Source organism: Mustelus asterias, unplaced genomic scaffold (assembly GCF_964213995.1).
Source record: "Mustelus asterias unplaced genomic scaffold, sMusAst1.hap1.1 HAP1_SCAFFOLD_696, whole genome shotgun sequence".
NCBI classification, from domain to species: Eukaryota; Metazoa; Chordata; class Chondrichthyes; order Carcharhiniformes; family Triakidae; genus Mustelus; species Mustelus asterias.
In genome coordinates, this window is record NW_027590645.1 from 158,070 (window position 1) to 185,002 (window position 26,933).

Genomic DNA, 26,933 nt, shown 5'->3' on the forward strand with positions numbered 1-26,933 from the left:
GAGGCTGCTATGCCCCTTGAGGGGTATGCTGACTGGTGGTGATTTAACCTGAGGATCACCACACCCCAGGTGAGGGACACCATTGAGAAGGCGGGGCCTTTATGAATAACCTGAGCTGATATGGGAATTGAACCTGCGCTGTTGCCGTTTCTCTGCATCACAAACCAGCTGTCCAGCCAACTGAAATAGCTGTTAGTTGAATGTACTGTGTTATATCAAGCAGATCAATCACTTTAAGGAATTGATATGTATTTTAAGGTTATAAGGAAAGTAAAGTAACTCATTCCAAAGAACCAGAGAGGAGTAATTTCAAATAACTCATCCAAAACAAAGACAGCATGTTTCCCCATCCTGAGCAAATGGGCAGGGGAGATATCAAGGGGCTCTCTAAACTTAGCAAGAAGTAACAGAAAGAAACTTCAATGAGAGAGAGGGTCCCACAAGTAATTGACACCTCAGAAGGCCAGTCATTTAACTGGTGTTGCACAGAATCGGGGACGATGGGAGATGATGCCAGTGGTTGATTAGCACCCTCGAGAAACAGATTAGAAATCGGTCATGCCCGTAGACCGGGCAATTGAACAAGAGGGGAGGCTAATGGTAAACTAATGGTGTTGGTTAATGGGACTAGGGCTAGTCCATTACTCAAAGGGGGGATTATTGAGGTGGGCAATACATATTAGATATATAGATATTCCATTTCATACCAGCAATATATCATACTAATCAAAATGTAGTATAGTGGTTTGAGAAACATCATGGATTAGCGAGCTAGCTGACCTGACCACATTCCTATAGCTATTCAGTCATTAAAGACAGTTATGGAGCATTAAACTTGTCCAGCAGTGCCTTTCGTATCAGCACACAGGCAGCTGCTTTGTGAGACTGCCAGCAGTACGGACAAGTCAGAGAGAAGAACGTTCTGAGAAGAGATTCGTTGTGAAAGCTCAGGGACGGTTGATAAGGTACCACGTAAATGTCTTGGGATGGTCCAGAACTGTCCCCGAGTTGATCACGCAGCCTAGTTACTCATTCCATTGGACCTATATGTAATGTGTGTAATCTATCACCATTCTGATTGGATTGTGTCCAGCTGGGATGGGCTGAGTAACTGTACAGGAATTGATGATATTCTTTGTTTTGTGGAGTTGCTCATGATCAGCCCCTGTGGTTTCTTCCCGCTGGCGTAACTCACAGGAACATTGAAATTAGGAGCAGAAGTAGGCAAGTTCAGCCCTTGGAGCCTGCTCCGCCATTCAATCAGATCATGGCTGATCTCTCCCTGGTCTCAAATCCACTTCCCCACCTGTTCCCCATATCCCTCTTTCCCTTTCTTTTTATCAGAAATATCTCTCCCTCCCTCTTGAAACAATTCAATGATTCAGACACCACCTCGCTATGTGGCAGCGAGTTCCACAAATTCACCACTCTCTGAGAATCTCCTCATCTCAGTTTTAAATCTACAGTCTCGCAACCTGTACCTGTGACCTCTTGTTCTAGATTGTCCCATAAGAGGAAACATTTGCTCTACATTTACTTTATCAATCGCTTTTAACATTTTATGTCCTTCGATTAGATCCCGCTCATCCTTCTAAACTCCAGTGAGTATAGCCCAAACTGCTTAATCTCTCCTCATATGTCATCCCCTTCATCCCCAGAATAAATACTCAATTAACTGTTTGTCGATTCAATCAGGCTTAAGTGTTGAATGATTCTTCTGAGTTCATTCTCCCAAACAGTTCCTTTACCACAGCCATTACCTCTCCCTTTGCCTTTTGTTCCAGGACGTTTTTGTCATTTATTCTCATCCGACCTTATTCTCATTCTCATTTGGGCGGCACGGTAGCACAGTGGTTAGCACTGCTGCTTCACAGCTCCAGGGTCCCCGGTTCGATTCCCGGCTCGGGTCACTGTCTGTGTGGAGTTTGCACATTCTCCTCGTGTCTGCGTGGGTTTCCTCCGGGTGCTCCGGTTTCCTCCCACAGTCCAAAGATGTGCGGGTTAGGTTGATTGGCCAGGTTAAAAAATTGCCCCTTAGAGTCCTGGGATGTGTAGGTTAGAGGGATTAGCGGGTAAAATATGTGGGGGTAGGACCTGGGTGGGATTGTGGTCGGTGCAGACTCGATGGGCCGAATGGCCTCCTTCTGCACTGTAGGGTTTCTATGATTCTATGACCTCTAACCAATCCCTAACTTTCCCTTTTGTTCCACCTGACCCTCCTCCATTTCTCACCAGAATCAAACCCATCACATTTCTCCCTCTCTTTAGTTCTGAGGTAGAGTTACATTGGGCGTGAAACATTAACTCTGTTTCTCTCTCCACGGATGCTGCCAGACCTGCTGTGTTTTTCCAGTTCTTTCTGTATTTACTTTTGATCTACCTGTAGTGAAGGGAAAAACATTATTTACCACCGAGGATAAAATAAATGTTTTTCAACAGCATTTGTGAATCCTTTCGGTGGAAATGTACTCTCTCAGGCTCAAAGAAATTTAGCCCACTGGAAGCAAAGTTGTGAGACCAGCCAGTCCAGCAGAAAGAAACCCTCCGACCCTCCCACTTCCCAAACTGTCAGAATGAACATGGTTCTGTCCTGAGTGTGATTAACAGCAGAATCCAACACCTGTAATCACTTGTGAACTCGCTGGTGTGTCCGCATGTTCGATAACTGAGTGAATCCCTTCCCACAATCAGAGCAGGTGAACGGCCTCTCCCCAGTGTGAACTCGCTGGTGTCTCCTCAGGTCAGATGAATCACTGAATCGCTTCCTGCATTGGGAGCAGATGAACGGCCTCAGCCCAGCATGAACTCGCTCATGTTTCCTGAGGTCAGATGAATGACTGAATTGCTTCTCACATTCAGAACAGGAGAATGGCTTCTCCCCAGTGTGAACTCGTTTGTGCGTCCGCAGGATGGATGAATTACTGAATTCCTTCCCACACACACAGCAAGTGAATGGTCGCTCCCCAGTGTGAATTCGCTGGTGTGACTGCAGGTGGGATAACTGGGTGAATCCCTTCCCACAATTAGGACAGACAAATGGTCTCTCTCCAGTGTGAATTCGCTGGTGTGTCTGTAAAATGGATGAATTACTGAATCCCTTCCCACAAACAGGGCAGATGAATGGCCTTTCACCTGTGTGACAACGTCGATGAATTTCCAGGTGACTCGGGCAACGAAAACGTTTCCCACAATCCCCACAACACATTTCCATGGTTTCTCCATGGTGTCAATGTCCTTGTGTCTCTCCAGGTTTGACAATCAGTTGACGCCTCGTTCACACATACAACCAGTGTGCAGTCTCTCCCTGCTGTGAATGGTGTGATGTTGCTTCAGCCAATGTAACTGATTAACGATCCTTTCACAGTCACTGCATTGTACACTCTCACTCAGGTATCATTCTCTGTACTGTTCCAGTCACACTGATATTAAAATCTCTCACAGCAGACAAAAAGGACAAACATTTCTCCTTTTAGATTCAAGATTGATGATATTCAGCTCCTGATGAATGGAGTGACTCTGTCAGATCCTGATGTGCTATCTGCTTTGAGAGTTCTGTCTGCGATATCTCCTCCCCTAATATATTGTAAAAGAGTTTACAAACGTAATCAGTGACAGTACAGGATAGAAATTCAGAACAGAATTTTAATTGCTAAGGAACATTCATTCCTCTCTCATTTATCGAAGGCTGTAAATATCTGGACCACACACTCTCTATTCACATTCTGCTGTATTTAATACATACCCAATAACACTATGATGTATAATTATACAGTACTCTATTACATGATTAGAGATACATAGGGCTGTGAGGGAGTATTTTATTTCGACAGCTAGTGTTGCTGACCTGAAACTCTCTGCCTACCAGCTTGATGGAAGCAGAGAAGGTGAATAATTTCAGAATGAAATTGGAGGGGCACTTGAAGGAAATAACCTGTAGGGGGAATGGGGATGTCGAGAAGGAATGGGAGTGGCTGGATTGTCCTACAGAGTGTTAGCATAGGCTCAAGTTACTGAATGGACACCTTGTGTCGTAATGACGCTGACTGGAAATGCATATTGTAGCTACAGTAGGATAATACAAGATTAGAAATAATTAATGTATTTTATTACAAATAAGATATCTAATCTGTACCATATTACAAGACTAGACATATCTCTGTCCTATCTTAATTTACCGTCCCCTTAAATGTCAGCCATATCTGGGGAAACCATCTCTTGAATTGTGACCATTAGGAAAGAGACCATCCTTTTACCCAGATAAATAAATGTGTCAGACTGAGGGAGCGAAAGAATGTCAATGTCATGAAGAGAGAGAGAGCTGGGCCAACCTTGCCAGAATCTGCACCCTCCCTGGATTCACTTCGTTTCCCTTCAGTTGCTGCAAATCCCCAATTTCCCCCAGAATGAGAAAAGAAATGGAAAGGGGGAGAAAAGAAAGTGTTTTACTCACAGATGGTGGAGACAGGAAGAAGTTTCAGTCTGTGTGCACCTCAATCTGAGTATCACAAAGCCCGATTGGCTGAAGGACCAGAGTCCTTCCGGTCCTCCAACTCTTCCCATTGGTCAACACCTCAGCACGAAGGTCAGAAGGCGGGCTGCCCCGCTCATGCGCAGTGTCCCCTCTCCACTGGACATGCGCAGTCCCGGGCCAGGGGGAGGGGGCGATCACCGAGAGGCTTCTCGCTGTGGCCGGGGCCGCCAGCCGGTTGCCTAGAAACCTTGGCTGGAGGAGGTGCAGGGGGAGGGGAACAATGGGTGGGGGCGGGGCTTCCATGTCTGTGCGCCCGGGCCTGCGCACTGGAACTCCAGGACGTCATTGTGGAAGAGACTGATTCCTATTGGCTGATTCGCGGCAGGGCTCCATTGTGACGTCACAATGCGGAAGTTGGCCAATAAGCTTCAGAGTGAAACTTCCGCCTCTGGGCCACATCTGGGAGGAAATCAATGTTTCCCCTTTCCATTTCTTTTCTCATTCTGGGGGAAATTAGGGACTTGCAGCAACTGAAGGGAAAGGAAGTGAATCCAGGGAGGCTGCAGACTCTGAAAAGGTTGGCCCGGGTTTCTCTCTCTCTTAAAGACATTGACATCCTTTGCAATGTTCCACAGGAACTAGAATTGGCTGATTTGAATTTCTATCTTGTTCTGACAGCGATGACTTTTGTAAATTCTTTTTACAGGATATTAGAAGGAGTTGATTTGCTGATAGAAATTTCAAGATCTAACACTCACTCAATTCATGGGAGCTGAATGTCATCGGTTTGAATCTGGAAGAAGAAACGTTTCTCTGCTTGAGTTGGGTGAACCATTGGTGTGAACAGAAAAGCATCGAGGCCCGTGCAACCCGAGTGACGGTGTTCCAGTGCACGTATTGTGAAAACTGCAGGAGAGACAGAAAGACACTCAGATCATGGAAAAACCATGGAAATGTGGGGACTGTGAAAAGTCATTCCGTTCCCCATCGGTGTTGGAAATTCATCGACGCAGTCACACCGGGGAGAGGCCATTCACCTGCTCCAATTGTGGGAAAGGATTCACTCGGTTATCGATCTTGCTGACACACCAGCGAGTTCACACCGGGGAGAAGCCATTCAGCTGCTCTGATTGTGGGAAGGGATTCACTCAATCATCGCACTTGCTGATACACCAGCGAGTTCACAATGGAGAGAGGCCATTCACTTGCCCCGTGTGTGAGAAGGGATTCAGCGATTCATCCACACTGCAGACACACCAGAGAGTTCATACTGGGGAGAGGCCATTTATCTGCTCCATGTGTGGTAAAGGATTTGCTCAGTCATCCAACCTGTATTCACACCAGCGAGTTCACACCGGAGAGAGGCTGTTTCCCTGCTCTGTGTGCGGGAAGGGATTCAGTAACTCCGCCAACCTGCTGAGACACCAGCAACTTCATACTGGGGAGGCTTCCTTCACCTGCTTTGAGTGTGGTAAAGGATTCAGTGATTCATCCAACCTGTTTTCGCACCAGCGAACTCACACTGGGGAGAGGCCATTCACCTGCTTTCTGTGTGGAAAGGGATTTAGCCAGGCATCCAGCCTGCAGACACACCAGCGCGTCCACACCGGGGAGAGGCCGTTCACCTGCTCAGTGTGCGGCAAGGGATTCAGTGATTCATCCAACCTGATTTCACACCAGCGAGTTCACACTGGAGTGAGGCCATTTAACTGCTTTGTGTGTCAGAAGGGATTCAGTCGATTATCTAACCTGCTGACGCACCAGCGACTTCACACTGGGGAGAGACCGTTTGCCTGCAATGAATGTGGAAAGGGATTCACACGATCATCCCACCTGCTGAGACACCAGCAAGTTCATAAGCGATTACAAACATTGGATTCTGCTTAATCACACCCAGGACTGAACCACGTTCATTCTGACAGTTTGGGAAGTGGGAGGGTTGGAGGGTTTCTTTCTGCTGGACTGGCCGATCTCACAGCTTTGTTTCCAGTGGGCTGATGCTCTTTGAACCTGGGAGAGCACATTTCCACTGAAATGATCCACAAAAGCTGATGAAGGTTATTTATTTTATTCTGGATAGTAAATAGTGTTTTTCCTACCACTACAGGTAGATCTAAAATAAATACATTTGTCTCTGTACCAGTGAGTCTACAGCACAGGGCCAGGCCAGTCGGCTCACATGGTCTATGTCAGTATTTATGCTCCACATGAGCCTCCACCCACCCCTCTTCATCTCCCCCCATCAGCATATCCTTCTATTCCTTTCTCCCTCATGTATGTATCTAGCTTCCCCTTCAATGTATTCATGCTGTTCACCTCAACCACTCGCTGTGGTAGTGAGTTCTACAGTCTCACCACTCGCTGGTAAAGAGGTTTCACATTAAATCCCTATTAGATTATTGAATCTCTGAAAATGCACACAGCATTTGTAACAAAAAGGATGAATTGTCAGCGCGGATAGAGATAAATGTGTGTGTCCTGATAGACATTACAGAGACTTAGCTGAAAGGTCACGGAGGCTGGGATCTAAATATTGAAGGGTATTTGACATAATGAAATGGCAGGAAGCTAGGAAAAGGTGACAGGATCTCTCCCATTAACTAACGATGACATTAGTTCAGTACAGAGCTACCACCTTAGCCTGAAAGATCAGGATGAAGGATCGGTTTGGGTCGAGATAAGAAATGGTAAAGGTACGAGGTCTCTTGTGGGAGTATTTAATGGGCCCCTTACCTAAGTTACACTGAACTGATTTCTTTATTTTGAACATGACACTATAATAGTATGTTTATTTATTAGTGTCACAAACCGGCTTACATTAACATTGCAATGAAGTTACTGTGAAAATCCCTGAGTTGCCACAACTCAGCGCCTATTTGGGGAGACTGAAGGAGAATTTAGCATGGCCAACGCACCTGACCAGCATGTCTTTCCGACTATGGGAGGAAACCGGAGCACCCGGAGGAAACCCACACAGACACGGGGAGAACGTGCAGGCTCCGCACAGACAGTGACCCAAGCCGGGAATTCACCATGGGTCCCTGGTGCCGTGAGGCAGCAGTGCTAACCACTGTGCCACCGTGCCGCACTCAGATACTATATTGCACTGCCCAGAAATAAAATAAACACCTGATCAAAAAGGACTAGGAAAAAGTACAAACTTATAAATCTCAACTCCTTTTCACAAATACAGATCAAATACTTCATCATTCCCAGTTCCCAGTCACATCATTTTCTCATTATTGTGTTCTGATTATTCAAATAGTATCTCTATTAAACTCATAGATAATACCATTATTTTATTCCGTGACGTCATATAAACTAACATTTGAAGCTAAGACATTGTTTTAAAGCTGTATTTACACATATTTTCAAATCTTCACCCAAAGCATTCCAAAGATTCATCCACAAACTGAAATATACACAGACTTCAAAGTTGTACAAACATAACATTTTTTAAACTTGGTTTTTTCTACTTAATTCATGATCTTCATCCCTTAAAGTCAACAGGTTCTTTGCAAATTTTCAGGCAATGATTCCTTTTTTGCTTCATCCAAAATCATTGCAGTTTTCAGTTCAACTGACTTCCTAAACTTTAAAAACTGGACATTTTATAAGTAATTTGTTGCTAAGTTCTTGAAAATTCACTTTATTACTATTCATTTGGCTTTTTTCTGTAACATATCGATCGGATTAATAAAGTTAAAGTTTGATGTTTATTTATTCGTGTCACAAGTAGACTTACATTAACACTGAAATGAAGTTAATGGAAATCCCCCAGTCACCACACTCCGGCACCTCTTTGGCTACACTGAGGGAGAATTTAGCATGGCCAATGCACCTAACCAGCACGTCTTTCGGACAGTGGGAGGAAACCGGAGCACCCGGAGGAAATCCACGCAGACGCAGGGAGAATGTGCAGACTCCACACAGTGACCCAAGCCAGGAATCAAACCTGGGTTCCTGGCACTGAGAGGCAGCACTGCTCACCACAGTGCCGCCATGTTGCCCAAATATTCATGCTATTTTATAATGTTTCCCCAAACCTCTGAAGAATCATCTCAAGTGAACAATACAAAATATGCAATGACTGCGGATCCAATATAAATTTAGTCTTACTCAGAATTTCAATACTCTTTGATTATTTTATTTTAATATATTGTATGTGTGGTTTCCAACAAAAGGTATGGTCTCGGAGAACACCCAGAACTATATTTCCATATTGGGGAGGCGATGGTGTAGTGGCAGTGTCACAGGACGAGTGACCCAGAGACTCAGGGTAATGCTCTCGGGACCCAGGTTCGAATCCTATTGTGGCAACTGGTGAAATATAAATTAGATGAAAATCTGGGATTAAATGTCTAATGATGATTAGAAACTATTGTCGATTGTCATAAAAGCCCATCTGGTTTACTGATGTCCTTTAGGGAAGCAAATCTGCCAACCTTATCTGGTCTGACCAACATGTAACTCCAGATCCACAGCAACATGGTTACCTTTAATTGCTCTCTCAGATCAAGGACAATTAGGAATGGGCAATAAATGCTGTCCCAGCAACACCCACATCCCATGAATAAATAAATGTTGACATTGTCTGTGGGGAGAGAATAGAGCCAACGTTTCGAGTCTAGATGACCCTTCATCAGAGGGGTCTGACCCCTCTTCTGTTTTTGTGAATGTTGCCATTGTTTATTATATTAACCAAGGGATTTACTTCACCAAATAACATAAACTTCGTTCCACTCAGAGTCGGTCACAATTCATTTTTGACAAACAATATTTTTATTTTCTCCAATTCAGCACTAACAATTTCAATAAGCTCTTGAAGATCCCACCCAGAATAAAAAATATTGGCATCATCTGCAAACAAAACTAATTGTAATAACTGATGCATTCCAAATGTCATTAATATATAAAATAAACAATTGAAGGCCCAAAACAGATCCCTGTGAAACTCCACACAGAATATTCACAAAATCTGATTCACATCACCTACTGTTACAAATTGTTGAGATTTCCAAATAACTTCTGAGCCACTTATTCACTACTCCCCTAATCCCTTGTTTCCAGTGTTTTAAGTAATATTCCATGGTCAATTGTATCAAATCTGTGTAAGATCAGTAAAAACCTCGATTGTAAATTGTCTTCTTGTCCACAGCATTCGTCATTTTCTCCACAAATTCCATCAGTGATAATGAGATAGACTGACTTGGTCTGACTATTACACAGTGAGTTACATTGAGGAATGGAATTATCAGACCATTTAGCAAATGACTTCTCTTTTCTCTGAAAAATTAGAAAAGTGAAGACACTCTCCTGTAATTAGTATAGTCATGCAGTATAATATGCCCGGCTAGCTCAGTCGGTAGAGCATGAGACTTTTAATCTCAGGGTTGTGGGTTCGAGCCCCACGTTGGGCGTTGTTGTTTGGGGTGGCACGGTAGCACAGTGGTTAGCACTGCTGCTTCACAGCTCCAGGGATCTGGTTTCGATTCCCGGCTTGGGTCACTGTCTGTGTACACATTCTCCTCGTGTCTGCGTGGGTTTCCTCCGGGTGCTCCGGTTTCCTCCCACAGTCCAAAGATGTGCGGGTTAGGTTGTTTGGCCACACTAAAATTGCCCCTTAGTGTCCTGAGATGCATAGGTGAGAGGGATTAGCGGGTAAACGTGTAGGGATATGGGAGTAGGGCCTGGGTGGGATTGTGGTCAGAGCAGACTCGATGGGCCAGATGGCCTCTTTCTGCACTGTAGGGTTTCTTCTATGTTTACCACCAGCTTTAAACCATGGAGTAACTTAGTCTATTTTCATTTTACAGGGAAATAGCCCAGTTTGAAAAGACCGGATGCAAATGTGTCAATGGTTTTACTCCACAATCAATAACCTGCTTAATGATTGACATCTCAGTATTGTCTGAATTGGTAGATTTTTTATTCTTATGATATTTCACAATATCAATGACCTCCTTTCCATCAACACCTCTAAAACGTGGGATGGGATGAAGAGGTGGATCACTTTCTCTTGGAACTTTTATCATTGTCCATGAACTCTGTTAAAAAGAAATCCACATTTGGAAGCCCAGCCATTATATGAAATATCAGCACTATAACAGGAGAAGATAAGAAAGACAGACATATTGATCTTTTCATCAACACATCTGAGAGTTAAGAATGTGTGACATGATTTTGGGACACCGGAGTGAGTGTACAGATGTGATTTGTTACATGTGAAAAAGAACAAGCCTAAATTCATGATGAGATGGAGTGAAGAGCGGGTCCCAAACACACACAGCTACTTGAGACACAGCAGGACATGAAATGGTTCATGTGGCCAGGGCATTGAGACAACATTGTGACATCATCAAGGCACTGACACACACTCCAGAGAGAAACTGAGTTCAAAACAATCAGGATCCAATTAAACACATTGAACATGCTCACAAAAATAATATAGATTGGGACAATTCAGGTCTTGGGAGAAATAATACTGATTACAAAGTGTCAACAAGTTGGATAGGGGTAAAGAGAGAGCTGGGGAAACTTTTACATCCATGCTTGATCTGTTGCTTGAAGCATCTGTCCTTATGTACTAGTAACCGAGAACTCTCAGCGCTCCTTCAGGAGTAGAAAAGATTGAGTAGATGTTTCCCCAGGCGGGACCAGAACAGAACTGGAAAATAACAGTGAAATTGAGTGAGGGTCAGAGAGAGAGTTCTCCCCCCTCAAGGTGTGGTCTGTAAGAATCCTGGGGAACCCCCTACTTCGGGTTTTTTGACTAGTGAACATTAAATTAAATTCTATAACTGGCTGTGCCTTGATTTTGAATTTGATTGTTACATTTCTCCTGTTTTTATCCCTGTTATGATTACGCTCTGGGTAAGGATGGTTGACAGGTGACAGGATGGGAAATTGTGGTTTGGGTCATTGACCAAATGGTTTGTTGATCCAAAAGGTGTAAAAGGGGCCAAACTTTATCAGAAATCCAGCAGAGCTGAGAACAGACGACTTGCTGTGTGGGAGCAGGGGGATAAACAGCTCCCAGAGGACAGAGAAAACAGGAGGGCCTTGAATCCTGGATGATACCTGTGTGTCAAGGCCACCATGTTTTCACTGCTTGGCATGGAAATGCTGACTCCCTGTACCAGGGACGCAGCGTGGGAAGACAATTGTTTGAGAGTTTGACGTGGCTTGTGCAGATACAGATGGTTCAATGACAGGTTTTCTAATTGGGCCGTTCAAATGTTAGCTGGGCAATGATTGGGTTAAATCAGTCTCCATAGACTTTGTGATGTAACAAAGTATAAGAAGGGATTCCCCGAGCACAGAGATTTGTCGAGGTTTTACATATTGCATTGACTGGTGCCATGGCATCTGGGGCAGAGCAGGGAGCATTTCCGTGGAGATGCTGCTTCTACCCAGAGTGTAATGGTAATGCTGCTGCATTTTGATATGACTGCTCAGACATTAGCCTGTGTCAGCTCTTATTGATCCTGAATAAAATCTAACCACTGTCACCAATAAGGGTTATCACTGGAATCATTTCAGAGTTTGGGAAAAGGGGAGAAAGGGTTAATTGATTCCCTGAACCCCATTTTCTAACATCGCTGAGTCAAAAATAAAATCTCATCTCCCCCTCTGGCTCCTTTGCCAATTACCTTAGAGGGACTCACTTTCTGTTAAAGAGCCTGCCAACCCCTCTCACCCACTTTCCCTAAAGTGCATCAATCTCATCAGGAAAAGTCCAGAACAATCAAATATTTTTACTGATAAAAGTTTATTAATGAAACAGAACATGGTTAAAACAAACAGAAAATGACTTGAGGATCAAAGACAACCAGAGTAAAGGATGTTCACAATGTTCTGGACACAAATGGTTTCTCTTCAGCTCCTCTGTCCCCTGTTCCCGTGACTCCCCGCTTTGGACACAGGGACACTGAACCCCGGGGGTCACGTCACCATCAGCCCTGGTCACCCCCTCCCGAGCCCCGATTGGTTGGAGGCCCATTTCCCAGTCAGTCCTCCAGCGCCTTCCTGTCTCTCTATTAGTGTGATCCCCATGGCAGTTTCCCAACTGCCATGCAGGCCTGTTATTCACAGCTAAATTCAGCCCTCAGCTCCGTTGCCTGGCTGTCATTGACACGAGCAACAGAGACAGAAAGGTGTCCCAGGCTCAAATGGGAAGTCAAAACTTGTGGCTCTAAACCAACACTTCAACATTTGTCAGTCAAATCCATGTTATTTACACTGGGAGTTTTTATGATGAGATTAATTGAAGTGTTCGGCTGGTCAGCAAGCTCGATAAGCACTGATTCCAGATTGTTCAATACTTCTGTCTTGAATCACAAAATCTTCTCACTTTATCCCCTTCCTGAACTGAATTCCATTATCCTGAGCAGCTGTGGGTGTCACCTCTCTGTGTAAACTCCTGCCCCTTTTTATAAGGCTCTCTCATTCCTTATTGTGGGTCAATTCTTTAATGGTTGAGGATCGCTCTGCGATGTAGTGAGTGTTTATCCGGTCAATCAATGTTTCTGATGTCAGTCAGAACGTCCATCGTTACTTTTCACCTGTTTCTTACTCTGTGTTTTATAAAAATAAAGTTTTCAAACTTTTACAGAATGGTCAGCTTTAAGGTTTCTTTAGTTCATGATGAGGTCATCCAAAGGTCAAAGCCTCTCTTTTCTCCTTCCCGTTTAACTAAGGGTCTGTGGAATATTCCATTCACGGGGAGGTGGTGGGAATGTCGCTGGCCGAGTAATGCAGAGACCCAGCAAAGGATCTGGGGACAGGCAGCTGGTGGGATTTGAATTCAGTGAATCAATTTGGAATTATATAAAGTTAGTCTCAGTAACGGTGACCATGAAATTGTCATCGATTGTTGTAAAAACCTGTCCAGTTCACCCTATTAATGCTCCCTATTAGGGAAGGAAATCTGCCATCCTTACCCGGTCTGGCCTACATGTGAATCCAGACCCACACAGCGATGTGGGTGAATCTTAACTGCCCCTCTGAAATGGCTGAGCAAGTCACTCCATTCAGGGGCAATCATTCTAGACACCCACCACCCTCTGTGAAAAAATTGCCCCTCTGGACCCTTTTGTATCTCTCCCCTCTCACCTTAAACCTATGCCCTCTGTCTGTGTGGAGTTTGCACATTCTCCCCGTGTCTGCGTAGGTTTCCTCCGGGTTCTCCAGTTTCCTCCCACAATCCAAAGATGTGCAGGTTTGATGCATTGGTCATGCTAAATTCTCATTCAGTGTACCCGAACAGGTGCCACGTTGCAGCGATTAGGGGATTTTCACAATAACTTAATTGCAGTGTTAATGTAAGCCCACTTGTGACTAATAAATAAACGTTACTTTACTTAGACCTTTATAAGATCACCCCCAAGTCTCTTACGCTCCAGGGAAAAAACACCCAGTCCATCCAGCCTCTCCTTATACCTTAAACCATCAAGGCCTGGTAGCATGCTAGTAAATCTTTTCTGCACTCTTTCTAGTTTAATAATATCCTTTCTATAATCGGGTGACCAGAACTGTACACAGTATTTCAAGTGTGGCCTTACCAATGTCTTGTACAACTTCAACAAGACGTCCCAACTCCTGTATTCAATGTTCTGACCAATGAAACCAAGCATGCTGAATGCCTTCTTCACCACGCTGTCCACCTGTGACTCCACTTTCAAGGAGCTGTGAACATGTACCCCTAGATCTCTTTGTTCTGTAACTCTCCCCAACGCCCTACCATTAACTGAGTAAGTCCTGCCCTGATTCAGTCTACCAAAATGCATCACCTCGCATTTATCTAAATTAAACTGCATTTGCCATTCATCAGCCCACTAGCCCAATTGATCAAGATCCCGTTGCAATCTGAGATAACCTTCTTCACTGTCCACTGTGCCACCAATCTTGGTGTCATCTGCAAACTTACTAACCATGCCTCCTAAATTTTCATCCAAATCATTATTATAAATGACAAATAAGAGTAGACTCAGCATTGATCCCTGTGGTGCACCACTGGTCACAGGCCTCCAGTTTGAAAAACAACCCTCTATAACCACCCCCTGTCTTCTATCATCCAGCCAATTTTGTATCCATTTAGCTACTTCACCCTGGATCCCATGAGATTTAACCTTATGCAACACCTCCCTTGCTAAAGTCCTCATTAGATATCAATTCTACCTGTTACCGACATTTCACTGAACCAGTCTATATTTTCATCACCAGACTACACTGGCAGCAATGTCAACATCTTTCTAACTTGATTGATTCTATTGAGGAGCTGACAAGGGTGACCATTGAGGGTAGAGCAGTGGATGTTGTGTACATGGATTTTAGTAAGGCTTTCAACAAGGTCCCTCATGGTCGCCTCATCCAGAAGATTAAGATGCATGGGATTCACGGTGACTTGGCCACTTGGATTCAGAATTGATTTGCCCATAGAAGTCAGAAAATAGTGGTGGAAGGGTGTTTTTCTGACTGGAGGTCTGTGACGAGTGGTGTTCTGCAGGGATCCGTACTGGGACCTTTGCTCTTTGGGATACATATAAATGACTTGGATGAAAACGTGGATGGGTGGGTTAGTAAGTTTGCAGACAACACAAAGCTAGATGGAGTTGTAGATAATGTAGAAGGTTGTCAAAGGATACAGTGGGATGTAGATCAGCTGCAGATATGAGCGGAGAAATGGCAGATGGATTTTAATCCGGACAAGTGTGAGGTACTGCACTTTGGGAGATCAAATATTAAGGGTAAGTATCCAGTTAATGGCAGACCCCTGAACAGCAATGATCTTGGGGTTCAAGTCCAGAGCTCCCTGAAATTGGCCACACCAGTAGATAGGTGGTAAAGAAGGCAGATAGCATGCTTGCCTTTATTGAGTCTGACATCCTTTATTCAGGATGTCATGTTGCAGCTTTATAAAACCTTGGTTAGACCGCACTTAGAATAGTGCATTCAATTCTGTTCGCTACATTACAGGAAGGATGCAGAGGATTTGGAGAGGGTGCAGAAGATGTTTACCAGGATGCTGCCTGGATTGGAGGGGATGAGCTATAATGAGAGGCTGGACAAACTAGGGTTGTTTTCTCTGAAACTGCAGAAATTGAGGGGAGAGCTGATTGAAGTCTATAAAATTATGAGAGACAGAGATAGGGTTGACAGTCAGAATCTTTTTCCCCAGAGTTAAAATTTCTAATACTAGGGGGCATGCACTTCAGGAGAGAGGGGGAAAGTTCAAAGGAGATGTGAGGGGCAAGTTTTTCCTTTGCACAGAGAGTGGTCGTGTCTGGAACACGCTGCAGCACAGGTGGTGGAGGCAGATACGATAGGGGCGTTTAGATAAACACATAAATATGCAAGGAATATGGACCAAGGGCAGGCAGAACGGATAAGTTTAATTTGGCATCATGTTCGACCCAATATCGTGGGCTGAAGGGTCTGTTCCTGTGCTGTACTGTTCTACGTTCTATTAGTGATCTCCATTTAGAAAAAGGAAATAAAGGCACTGGAGAAGGGGCAAGAAAGATTCACAAGAATAATCCCAGAACTGTAATCACTTGTGAACTCGCTGGTGTTTCACCAAGTTTGCTGACCGAGTGAATCCCTTCCCACACACAGAGCAGGTGACCAGCCTCTGCCCAGTGTGAACTCGCTGATGTACCCGTAGGTTGCATGACTGAGCGAATCCCTTCCCACAGTCAGAGCAGCTGAACGGTCTCTCCCCAGTGTGAATGCGCTGGTGGGTAATCAGTTCATGAGAGCTTTTGAAGCCACTCCCACAGTCAGAACATTTAAAGGGTCTCTCCTGGGTGTGAGTGATGTTGTGTCTGCGGAGGCTGGATAACTGAGTGAATCCTTTCGCACACACCGAGCAGGTGAATGGTCTCTCCCTGGTGTGAACTCGCTGATGGTTCAGCAATGCTGCAGATATTCTAAATCTCTTTGAGCAGTGAGGGCAGCTGAACGGCCTCTCCTCAGTGTGAATGCGCTGGTGGACGATCAGTTTCTGAGAGCTTTTGAAGCCATTCCCACAGTCACAGCATTTAAAGGGTCTCTCATTGGTATGAATGACTCGGTGTGTCTTCAGGCTGGATGACTGAGTGAATCCCTTCCCACACACAGAGCAGGTGAACGGTCTCTCCCCAGTGTGAACTCGCTGGTGTATCTGCAGGTTGGATGAAGTTCTAAATTTCTTTGTGCAGTGAGAGCAGCTGAACGGTCTCTCCTCAGTGTGAATGCGCTGGTGGGACACCAGATCCTGAGAGCTTTTAAAACCACTCCCACAGTCACAGCATTTAAATGGTCTCTCATTGGTGTGAGTGAGATTGTGTTTCTGCAGGCTGGATAACTGAGTGAATCCCTTCCCACACACAGAGCAGGTGAATGGTCTCTCCCCAGTGTGACTGCGTTGATGAATTTCCAGCTGAGATGGGGATATGAATCCCTTCCCACAGTCTCCACATTTCCACGGTTTCTCCATGGTGCGGGTGTCCTTGTGACTCTCCAGGTTAAACAATCAGTTAAATCTCACACAGAACACGGGTACAATCTCTCCCCGCTGTGAAAGCTGCGATGTATTTTCAGGCTGTGTAACTGGTTAAAGCTCTTTCCACACTCAGTGCACTGGAACACTCTCACTCGGGTGTGTGTATCTCAATGCATTTCTAGTCACAGCGATGTTTACAATCTTTTGAAGCCAAGAGGCCAAACAAGCATTTCTCCTGCTAGATTCAAAGGCCGATGATATTCAGGTCCCAAGAAGTCGAGTCACTCTGTCAGATCTCGATGTGATGTTGGAGATTTCTGTCTGATTTCTCCTTGTCTAATATCCTGTAAGTCAATTTAGAAAAAAAACATTGCAATTCAGAATATGATCGAAATTCAAATCTACATTTCTAGTTTATGGAGCATTCTTTAAAGACACAGTCATGGAGCATTAAACTTGCCCAGCAGGGCCTCCCGTATCAGCACACAGGCAGCTGCTTTGTGAGACTGCCAGCAGTACAGACAAGTCAGAGATAAGGGTGTCCTCAGAAGTGGGATTCATTGTGAAAGCTCAGGGACGGTTGATAAGATGGAGCAATTCTGTGATTCTAATGAACATTCTTTCCTCTCCCATTCCCCAAAAGCCGTGAATCTCCATCCCACACACTCTCCCTCCATTCTCACTCTGCTGTATCTAATATTCACCCTCCCAATTCTCCTGAAGGTGCTGATTGAGGCTGATTGACAGATCCATGCTCACTGCTTCCTGTCCAGCACAGAGATCAGAACAAATAGGAGCTGCAGTCAGCATTCGGCCCATCGAGTCTGCTCAACCATTCATTGAGATTATTGGTTGATCTACCTCTGCATTATTTTCCCCACACTGTCCCCCATATCCATCGATATCTTCAATATCTAGAAACCTATCAACCCCTCTCTTGAAAATTCTTGATGACTGAGGCTCTGTAGTCCTCTGGGGTAGAGAATCCAAAACATCACCACATCCTTGAGTGAAGAAATCCTTCCTCATCTGAGCTTTCTCTCCATTTTCCAGCCTGTTTCCAATAATTATTGACTCCCTTGTCATTCAAACACTGTCTAACTCATCCTTGAATATATTCAATCCCTCCACTGGTCCCTATGGAAGAGAAATCTAGACACTAACAATTCTCTGAGAGAAGAGATTGTTGGAAATATATAATATAGCTGCAGTCCAAAATTACACAGCCAGATATAATAAGTGTATTTTATTACAGAGCTATAAATAATATATCTAATCTGTACCATATAACAACAGGGGAGCGGATAGCCTTGTAGTATTAATCACCAGTCCCCTGGGCCTGATGAAATGTATCCTAGGATTCTGTGGGAGGCAAGGGATGAGATTGCAGAGCCTTTGGCGTTGATCTTTGGGTCCTCGCTGTCCACGGGGATGGTGCCAGAGGACTGGAGAATGGCGAATGTTGTTCCTCTGTTTAAGAAAGGGAATAGAAATGACCCTGGTAATTATAGACCGGTTAGTCTTACTTCGGTGGTTGGTAAATTGATGGAAAGGGTCCTTAGGGATGGGATTTACGACCATTTAGAAAGATGCGGATTAATCCGAGATAGTCAGCACGGATTCGTGAAGGGCAAGTCGTGCCTCACAAATTTGATAGAATTTTTTGAGGAGGTAACTAAGTGTGTTGATGAAGGTAGGGCAGTTGATGTCATATACATGGATTTTAGTAAGGCGTTTGATAAGGTCCCCCATGGTCGGCTTATGATGAAAGTAAGGAGGTGTGGGATAGAGGGAAAGTTGGCCGATTGGATAGGTAACTGGCTGTCTGACCGAAGACAGAGGGTGGTGGTGGATGGAAAATTTTCGGATTGGAGGCAGGTTGCTAGCGGTGTGCCGCAGGGATCAGTGCTTGGTCCTCTGCTCTTTGTGATTTTTATTAATGACTTAGAGGAGGGGGCTGAAGGGTGGATCAGTAAATTTGCTGATGACACCAAGATTGGTGGAGTAGTGGATGAGGTGGACAGCTGTTGTAGGCTGCAAAGAGACATAGATAGGATGCAAAGCTGGGCTGAAAAATGGCAAATGGAGTTTAACCCTGTTAAATGTGAGGTGATTCATTTTGGTAGGACAAATTTAAATGTGGATTACAGGGTCAAAGGTAGGGTTCTGAAGACTGTGGAGGAACAGAGAGATCTTGGGGTCCATATCCACAGATCTCTAAAGGTTGCCACTCAAGTGGATAGAGCTGTGAAGAAGGCCTATAGTGTGTTAGCTTTTATTAACAGGGGGTTGGAGTTTAAGAGCCGTGGGGTTATGCTGCAACTGCACAGGACCTTGGTGAGACCACATTTGGAATATTGTGTGCAGTTCTGGTCACCTCACTATAAGAAGGATGTGGAAGCGCTGGAAAGAGTGCAGAGGAGATTTACCAGGATGCTGCCTGGTTTGGAGGGTAGGTCATATGAGGAAAGGTTGAGGGAGCTAGGGCTGTTCTCTCTGGAGCGGAGGAGGCGGAGGGGAGACTTAATAGAGGTGTATAAAATGATGAAGGGGATAGATAGAGTGAACGTTCAAAGACTATTTCCTCGGGTGGATGGAGCTATTACAAGGGGGCATAACTATAGGGTTCGTGGTGGGAGATACAGGACGGATATCAGAGGTAGGTTCTTCACGCAGAGAGTGGTTGGGGTGTGGAATGGACTGCCTGCAGTGATAGTGGAGTCAGACACTTTAGGAACATTTAAGCGGTTATTGGATAGGCACATGGAGCACACCAGGATGATAGGGAGTGGGATAGCTTGATCTTGGTTTCAGATAAAGCTCGGCACAACATCGTGGGCCGAAGGGCCTGTTCTGTGCTGTACTGTTCTATGTTCTATTAATCCAGAAACTTAGCTGATGTTCTGGGGACCCGGGTTTGAATCCTGCCACGGCAGATGGTGGAATTTGAATTTGAAAACAAAATCTAGAATTAAGAATCTACTGATGACCATGAAACCATTGTCGATTGACCAAAAAACCCGTCTGGTTCATTAATGTGCTTTAGGGAAGGAAATCTGCCGTCCTTACCCAGTCTGGCCTACATGTGACTCCAGAGCCACAGCAATGTGGTTGACTCTCACCCAGCTTCTGAAATGGCCGAGCGAGCCATTCAGTTCAAGGGCAATTGGGGATGGGCAATAAATGCTGGCCCAGCCGGCAATGCCCGTGTCCCAAGGATGAATAAAAAACAACATCAGACACGTCTCTGTCCGATATTAGTTTACTGTCCCCTTTAATATATTTCAGAAATTAGATGGGCACATGAAGGAAATAAACTTGCAGGGGAAAGGGAATATAGAAAGGGAATGGGACTGACTGGATTGTTCTACAGAGAGTCGGCATGGATTCGAGTTACTGAATGGACTCCTTCTGCGCTGTAATGACTCAATGAGTGAAAATATATAACATAGCTTCAGTGCTACATTACAAAACAAGAAATAATAATAAACGTACTTTGTTACAGAACCATAAATATTATACCAAATCTACTATATAACAACACAAGGCATATCTCTGTCCTATATTAATTTATTGTCCTTTTAAATGTCAGCCATCACCAGGGGAAACCAGCCCTTTAATTGTGAACATTAGGAAAGGGACCTTTTAGCCAGACAAATCAATGTGTCAAGCTGAGGGAGCAAAGGATGTCAATGTCTTTAAGAGAAAGAGAAACCTGGGCCAACCTTTCCAGAGTCTGCACCCTCCCTGGAGTCACTCCGTTTCCCTTCAGTTGCTGCAAGTCAAGGCAGGAATGAGCAGCTGAACAAGCTCATTGTCCACTTCCGCATTCAGACAATGGGCGAGCTCTGATTGGCTGGAGGACCAGAACATCCGTTCCTCCAACTTTCCATTGGCCAACACCTCAGCAGCAGGTCAAAAGGTTGGCTCGCCCCGCACATGCGCATCTTCCCCTCTCCCTTGGACATGCGCAGTCCCGGGCCGAGGGAGGGGGCGATCATGACGCGGCTTCTCGCTCTGGCCGGAGCCGTCAGCCGGTTGATTGGAAACCGTGGCTGGAAGAGGTGAAGGGGGAGGGGGAACAATGGGTGGGGGCGGGGCTCCCGGGTCCGCGCGCCCGGGCCTGAGCACTGGAACCCGGAGACGTCATCGCGGAGCAGAATGATTCCTATTGGCTGATTTAGGCAGAGCTCTCTTATGGACGTCACAATGCGGAAGTTGTCCAAACTCCCTCTTCTGGGCAACATCTGGGAGGAAATCAATGTTTCCCCCTTTCCATTTCTTTTCTCATTCTGGGGGAAATTGGGGACTTGCAGCAACTGAAGGGAAAGGAAGTGAATCCAGGGAGGCTGCAGACTCTGGAAAGGTTACAGATGAAGACCGGATTCAGGAACAGGACTAGGCCCAGGTATATTTTTGTTTCTCTCTCAAAGACATTGACATCTTTTAGTTCCCTCAGTTTATCTGGCTAATAGGGTAGCCTCTTACCCAATGTTCACAATTCAGTTTTCCCAGAAGAGGGCTAACATTTAAATGAACTGTAAATTTGTATGGGAGAGAGATATGTTATTTATGATCCCATATTTTTTGACTTGAAATATACAGCAGTGTGGCTGCTTTATCAATTTCCAGTGATGCAGAGATTACAACATAGAAGGAAATGCATTTGGCAACTTAAATCCATGCTGACTCTCCGTGGTAGCCATGATGTGGAGATGCCGGCATTGGACTGGGTTGGGCATAGTAAGAAGTCTCACAACACCAGGTTAAAGTCCATCAGGTGAGTGACCTGAGGAAGGAGCAGTGCTCCAAAAGCTCGTGATTCCAAATAAACCTGTTGGACTTTAACCTAGTGTTGTGAGACTTACTGTACTCTCTGTGGAGCAATTTGGTCAGTTCCATTCCCTTGAGCTCCACGTCACATTGGAATGGATGAGAGTTCCAGATGAAGTGAGACTGGGGTGGAGTCGGGCGATGTCACTGAGATGGGAATAGGCGGTTTTGATGATGATGTGGATATGTGGTTGGAAGCTCATCTTGGGGTGAAATATTTCACCATGGTTGTGAACAGTTTGGTTCAGCCTCAGACAGTTACCAGGAAGATAGAGTTGCTGGTGAGGGAGTGGAGTTTGTAGTGGGGACTGAAGACAATGGGTTCAGTCTTCCCAGTGTTTGTATGAAAGAAGTTTCAGTTCTTTTAGTACTGGATTTCAGACAAGTCAGGATTGTGTGCGAGTTGTGGGGGGAGAAACTCGGAGGTGATGGCGTTCACATCTACCTGCTACCTTGGTCCTTCTAGGTGGTGGAGGTTGAGGATTTGGGAGATTCTGTCAAAGTTCTCATTGAGTTCTAGATGTATAAAATCCCTCTCCTTCACCCCGGCCCCTTCTACTTCTCTCTGTCTCCACTCGAGACCAGGTGCCAGATTTCCTTTCTTGACAGACATCAGCATAACACTTGGGTTTTTATGATAATCCAGCAGCTTTCCTCTGTGTGGGTTTCCTCCAGATGCTCTGGTTTTCTCCCACAGTCCAGAGATGTGCAGATTAAGTGGGTTAGCCATTTCCCTTAGTGTCCCAAGACATGTAGGTTAGATGGATTAGCCATGGTAAATGTGTGAGGGTATGGGGATAGGGTGGGGGAGAGGCTCTGGGTAAGATACTATGTGAGAGAATTGGTGCGACCCATGGGTTGAATGTCCTCCTTCTGCACTGTAGGGACTCTATGATAATGTTGGAAAATGTGAAACAGTTCATTTTGGAAGGGAGAGCAGGGGAGTATTATTTAAATGGGGAAAAGACTGTAAAGCTGCAACACAACAGGACTTGGGGGACTTCTGCACAAAACACAGAAACCCAGCACACAGGTGCAGTTGGTAATCAGGAAGCCTAATAGAATGTTGGCCCTTATTTCAAGTAAAGTAAAGTTTATTTATTTGTCACAAGTAGGCTTACATTAACAATGCAATGATGTTACTGTGAAAATCCACTAGTCGCCACACTCCGGCGCCTGTTCAGGTACACTGAGGGAGAATTTAGCATGACCAGTTCACCTAACCTGCACATCTTTGGACTGTGGGAGGAAACCGGAGCACCCGGAGGAAACCCACGCAGAACCGGGGAGAATGTGCAAACTCCACACAGACAGTGACCCAAGCCAGGAATTGAACCCGAGTCTCTGGCGCTGTGAAGCAGCAGTGCTAACTGCAGTGCCACTGTGGTTGGAGTATATGAGTAGGGAAGTCTTGCTACAACTGTACAAGGTACTGGCGAGACCATATCTGGAGGACTGTGAGCAGTTTTGGTCTCCTTATTTCAGGAAAAATATTATTTCATTGGAGGCAGTTCACAGTAGATTCACTTGGATTATCCCCGTTATGGAGGGATTGTTTTATGAGGAAAGTTTAAACAGGTTGGGCCTCTCCTCATTGGAATTTAGAAGAATGAGAGGTGATCTCATTGAAGCATATTGGATTCTTAAGGGACTTGAGAGGGTAAATGCTGAGCGGATGTTTCCTCTCATGGGAGAGTCTGGGACCAGAGGGCACAGTCTCAGAATAAAAGGTGCCAATTTAAGACTGAGATCAGGAGCAATTTCTTCTCCCAGAGGGTTGAGAGTCTTTGCAAGTCCTTGCCACAGAGAGCTGTGGGGGCAAAGCCCTTGTGTATATTTTTGATCAATAAGGAAATCAAGGGTTACGGGAAAAGGGCAAGAAAGTGGACATGAGGAATGTCAGATCAGCCATGATCCTATTGAATGGGTGACATTCAATCCCTTCCCTGCAGGACATCAGTGAATCAATTGGGTTTTTAATGACACTCCAGAATTTTCATGGTCACTTTTACCTAGTGCCGGCCCCAGAAATGACCAGATTCATTCCGCTCAATTTCACAACCTGCCTTTGTGTTTTTGTGGGTTCTCTCTCACATTTGTTTTCTTTTAAATTCAGTGTCACAGAGTTTTAGAAGAGGAGGATTTGCAGTCAGGAATCTTTGAACAAACATCACATCAGGAGTTGACGGAGCTGCCCAGTTAACGGTAACTTGATTATCATTTAAACATTGAAGGAAAAAGCATTGTTCACAGTAGATGAAACTGTTCTCTGTGTGGACGCAGCTTCAGTTGATCATCTGGCCTCAGGAGCTACAAATATAAACATCCTGGGGAGGAACCATGGAAGAGTGAGGACAGTGATGAGGGATTCAGTTACCTGTCTGAGCTGGAAGCTCATCGTGCACCGGGGAGAGGCCGTTCACCGGCTCTGTGTATTGGACTGATTTCACTCCATCAGCCAACCTGTTGTCTCACTGACATATTCACACTGGGGGGAGATTGTTCAAACGCTGCAGAGATGGAAAGGGATTCATTCAGTCATCCCACCATATGACACACAAACGTGTTCACACTTGAGTGATTTTGTTAATTGCCCAGATTACGAGAAGAGCTGTAAAAGTTCCAGGGAAGTGATATCCTATCAACTTGTCCACACTGACGAGAGACCGTTCAGGTGCTCTCACTTTAGGACTGAGTTCAGGCGATTATCTCACCTCACAGTGCACCAGCAGATTCACACTGGGGAGAGGTTATTCCTCTGCTCTGACTCAGTTGAAAAAAATTACAAGTAAATCACTATTTGCTATAGACCAAAGAAAGATACTTTATTAGAAGAGTAAGGGTCACAAGGTAAAACAAGCCAAGTTCCAGAATATTAAACATCCAGTCCAGTTACAGAGATTGTAAACATCAACAGAAACAAACCCAAACTATCAGAATGAACAGAGTTCAGGCTTGGATGTCATTAACAGCAGCAACAGCAGCAGAATCCAATCCCAATAATCACTGCTGAACTCGCCGGTGTGTCAGCCAATTAGATGATCGATTGTATCCTTCTCACATGTGGAACAGGAGTCTGGTCTCTCCCCAGTGTGAACTCGCTGGTGTGTCCGCAGGTTGGATGAATTACTGAATCCTTTCCCACACTGAGAGCAGGTGAATGGTCTCTCTCCAGTGTGAACCCGCTGATGTATCTGCAGGTGGGATGACTGAGTGAATGTTTTCCCACAATAGGAGCAGGTGAATGGTCTCTCCCCAGTGTGCAATCGTCGGTGTCTCTGCAGATTTGATGCATAAGGAAAATGCTTCCCACACTCAGAGCAGATGAACAGCCTCTCCCCAGTGTGAACTCGCTGATGTATCAGCAGATAGGATGAATCAGTGAATCCCTTCCCACACTCGGAGCAGCTGAACAGTCTCTCCCTGGTGTGAATTCGCTGGTGTCTCTGCAGGTTGGATGAATTACTGAATCCTTTCCCACACTCAGGGCAGATGAATGGCCTCTCCCCAGTGTGAACTCGCTCGTGTGTCTGCAGGTGGGATAACTGAGTGAATCCCTTCCCACACTCTGAACACGTGAACCATTTCTCCCCGGTGTGACCTCGCTGGTGCATCAGCAAGTTGGATGATTCACTGAATCCCTTCCCACAATCGGAGCAGGTGAATGGCTTCTCCCCGCTGTGAACTCGCTTGTGTGTCTCCAGGTGGGATGAACTTGTGAATCCTTTCCCGCACTCGGGGCAGGTGAATGGCCACTCCCCTGTGTGAACTCGTTTGTGTGTCTGCAGGGAGGATGAATGAGCAAATCCCTTCCCACACTCCAAACAAATGAACGGCCTCTCCCCAGTGTGATTACATCGATGAGTTTCCAGTTGGTGTGAGAAATTGAATCCTTTACCACAGTCTCCACATTTCCACGGCTTCTCCATGGTGCTGGTGTCCATGTGTCTCTCCCAGTTTGACAGTCAGCTGAAGCCTCATCCACAACAAAACACCCGAACGGTCTCACCCCAATGTGACTGGTGCTGTCTTTTCAAGATGTGTTCTTGCTTTTCCAATCACATTTATGGTTGAAATCTCTTGAAGCAGAAGAACAGACAAATATTTCTCTTTGTAGATTCCAAAGGCTGATGTTGTCCAGGTCCCGATGAATGGAGTTAATCTGTCAGATCACCATGAGTGTTTGTTTTGAGATTTCTGTCTGGAAATCCTCTTCTGATATCCTGTAACACGAATTTCCAAAATTCATCACTGTCAGTGCAACTTAGAAATTCAGAAAAGACAATTCCAGTTTTTATAGAAAATTCTTTACTTTTCCCCACTATTCTTACCCTGCTGTTTCCCACTCTACACCCTCCCAATTCTCCTAAAGGTGCCAATTCATGTTGGTTAATGAATCCATGCTCATCACTTCCTGTTCAAATGTGTGTAATATGCAGCACTCATTACTTGGTTGGAGATATGGTGGGTGCAGCGAGTGATCATGATCTGGAACTGGGTGCCCACGGATCTTGTGGCAGTGAAAACAATTAAAGATTTCAAACTGAAATTGGATGCGCACTTGAAGGAAATATTCTTGCAGGAGAATGGGTAGATGGAGGGGCAATGGGTCTGACTGGATTGCTCTATAAGAAGTTGACATTGTCTCCTTCTCTATCGGAATAACAATGCCTGGAAGTATATTAACATAGTTACAATATTCTATTACAAGACTAGAATCATAGAATCCCTACAGTGCAGAAGGAGGCCATTCAGCCCATCCAGTCTGCACCAACCACAATCCCACCCAGGCCCTATTCCTGTAACCCCATTTACTGGCCCTGCTATTACCACTGACACTAAGGTCAATTTTACCACGGCCAATCATTGGATGAACCTGTGTTGAAGATATTAAAAAGGCCATGTGTTTAACACAAAGTCAATTTATTTGACTATTATCCACAATATTAACACCTATAAATGGACTGTTGTTTATTAACAGCAATGGAAACAGACCCATTCGAACATAATAATTAAGAACAGAAGGAGGCCACTCGGCCCCTCAAGCCTGTTCCGCCATTCAATAGGATCGTGGCTGATCTGATTGTAACCTCAACCCAACATTCCTGCCCACTACCCTCACCAATAATCTTCCATCTCCTTGTT

At 45.0% G+C, this 26,933-nt stretch overlaps 3 protein-coding genes and 1 non-coding gene across 5 annotated transcripts in view; 2 read left to right on the forward strand and 2 right to left on the reverse strand.

Annotated features, from left to right (window-relative positions):
• The first annotated feature begins 5,407 nt into the window (after positions 1 to 5,407).
• LOC144487282 (uncharacterized) overlaps positions 5,408 to 26,933 on the forward strand; it is a 40,780-nt gene continuing 19,254 nt past the window's right edge. The window contains 3 exon segments of the mRNA XM_078205368.1: positions 5,408 to 6,352; positions 24,023 to 24,218; positions 24,387 to 24,576. Of these exon segments, the coding sequence (XP_078061494.1) occupies positions 5,408 to 6,352; positions 24,023 to 24,218; positions 24,387 to 24,576 (1,331 nt within the window).
• Positions 9,819 to 9,891, forward strand: trnak-uuu (transfer RNA lysine (anticodon UUU)). Its single transcript has one exon. It is a non-coding gene; the product is annotated as a tRNA-Lys (tRNA).
• LOC144487278 (uncharacterized) lies at positions 15,390 to 20,726 on the reverse strand. Of its 2 annotated transcripts, none has more exons than XM_078205363.1 (2): positions 20,681 to 20,726; positions 15,390 to 17,299 (listed from the first exon to the last, which is right to left on the reverse strand). In XM_078205363.1, exon 2 carries the CDS (start codon positions 16,947 to 16,949, stop codon positions 16,023 to 16,025), a length of 927 nt encoding a protein of 308 aa, XP_078061489.1. In that variant the 5' UTR covers positions 16,950 to 17,299; positions 20,681 to 20,726; the 3' UTR covers positions 15,390 to 16,022. The 2 variants fall into 2 exon arrangements, 1 of the variants encoding a protein (XP_078061489.1); XR_013496386.1 differs by lacking the exon at positions 15,390 to 17,299 and adding an exon at positions 18,293 to 18,425.
• On the reverse strand, positions 24,761 to 26,893 carry LOC144487279 (uncharacterized). Its single transcript, XM_078205364.1, has one exon. The coding sequence runs from the start codon at positions 25,730 to 25,732 to the stop codon at positions 24,815 to 24,817; it is 918 nt and encodes a 305-aa protein (XP_078061490.1). The 5' UTR covers positions 25,733 to 26,893; the 3' UTR covers positions 24,761 to 24,814.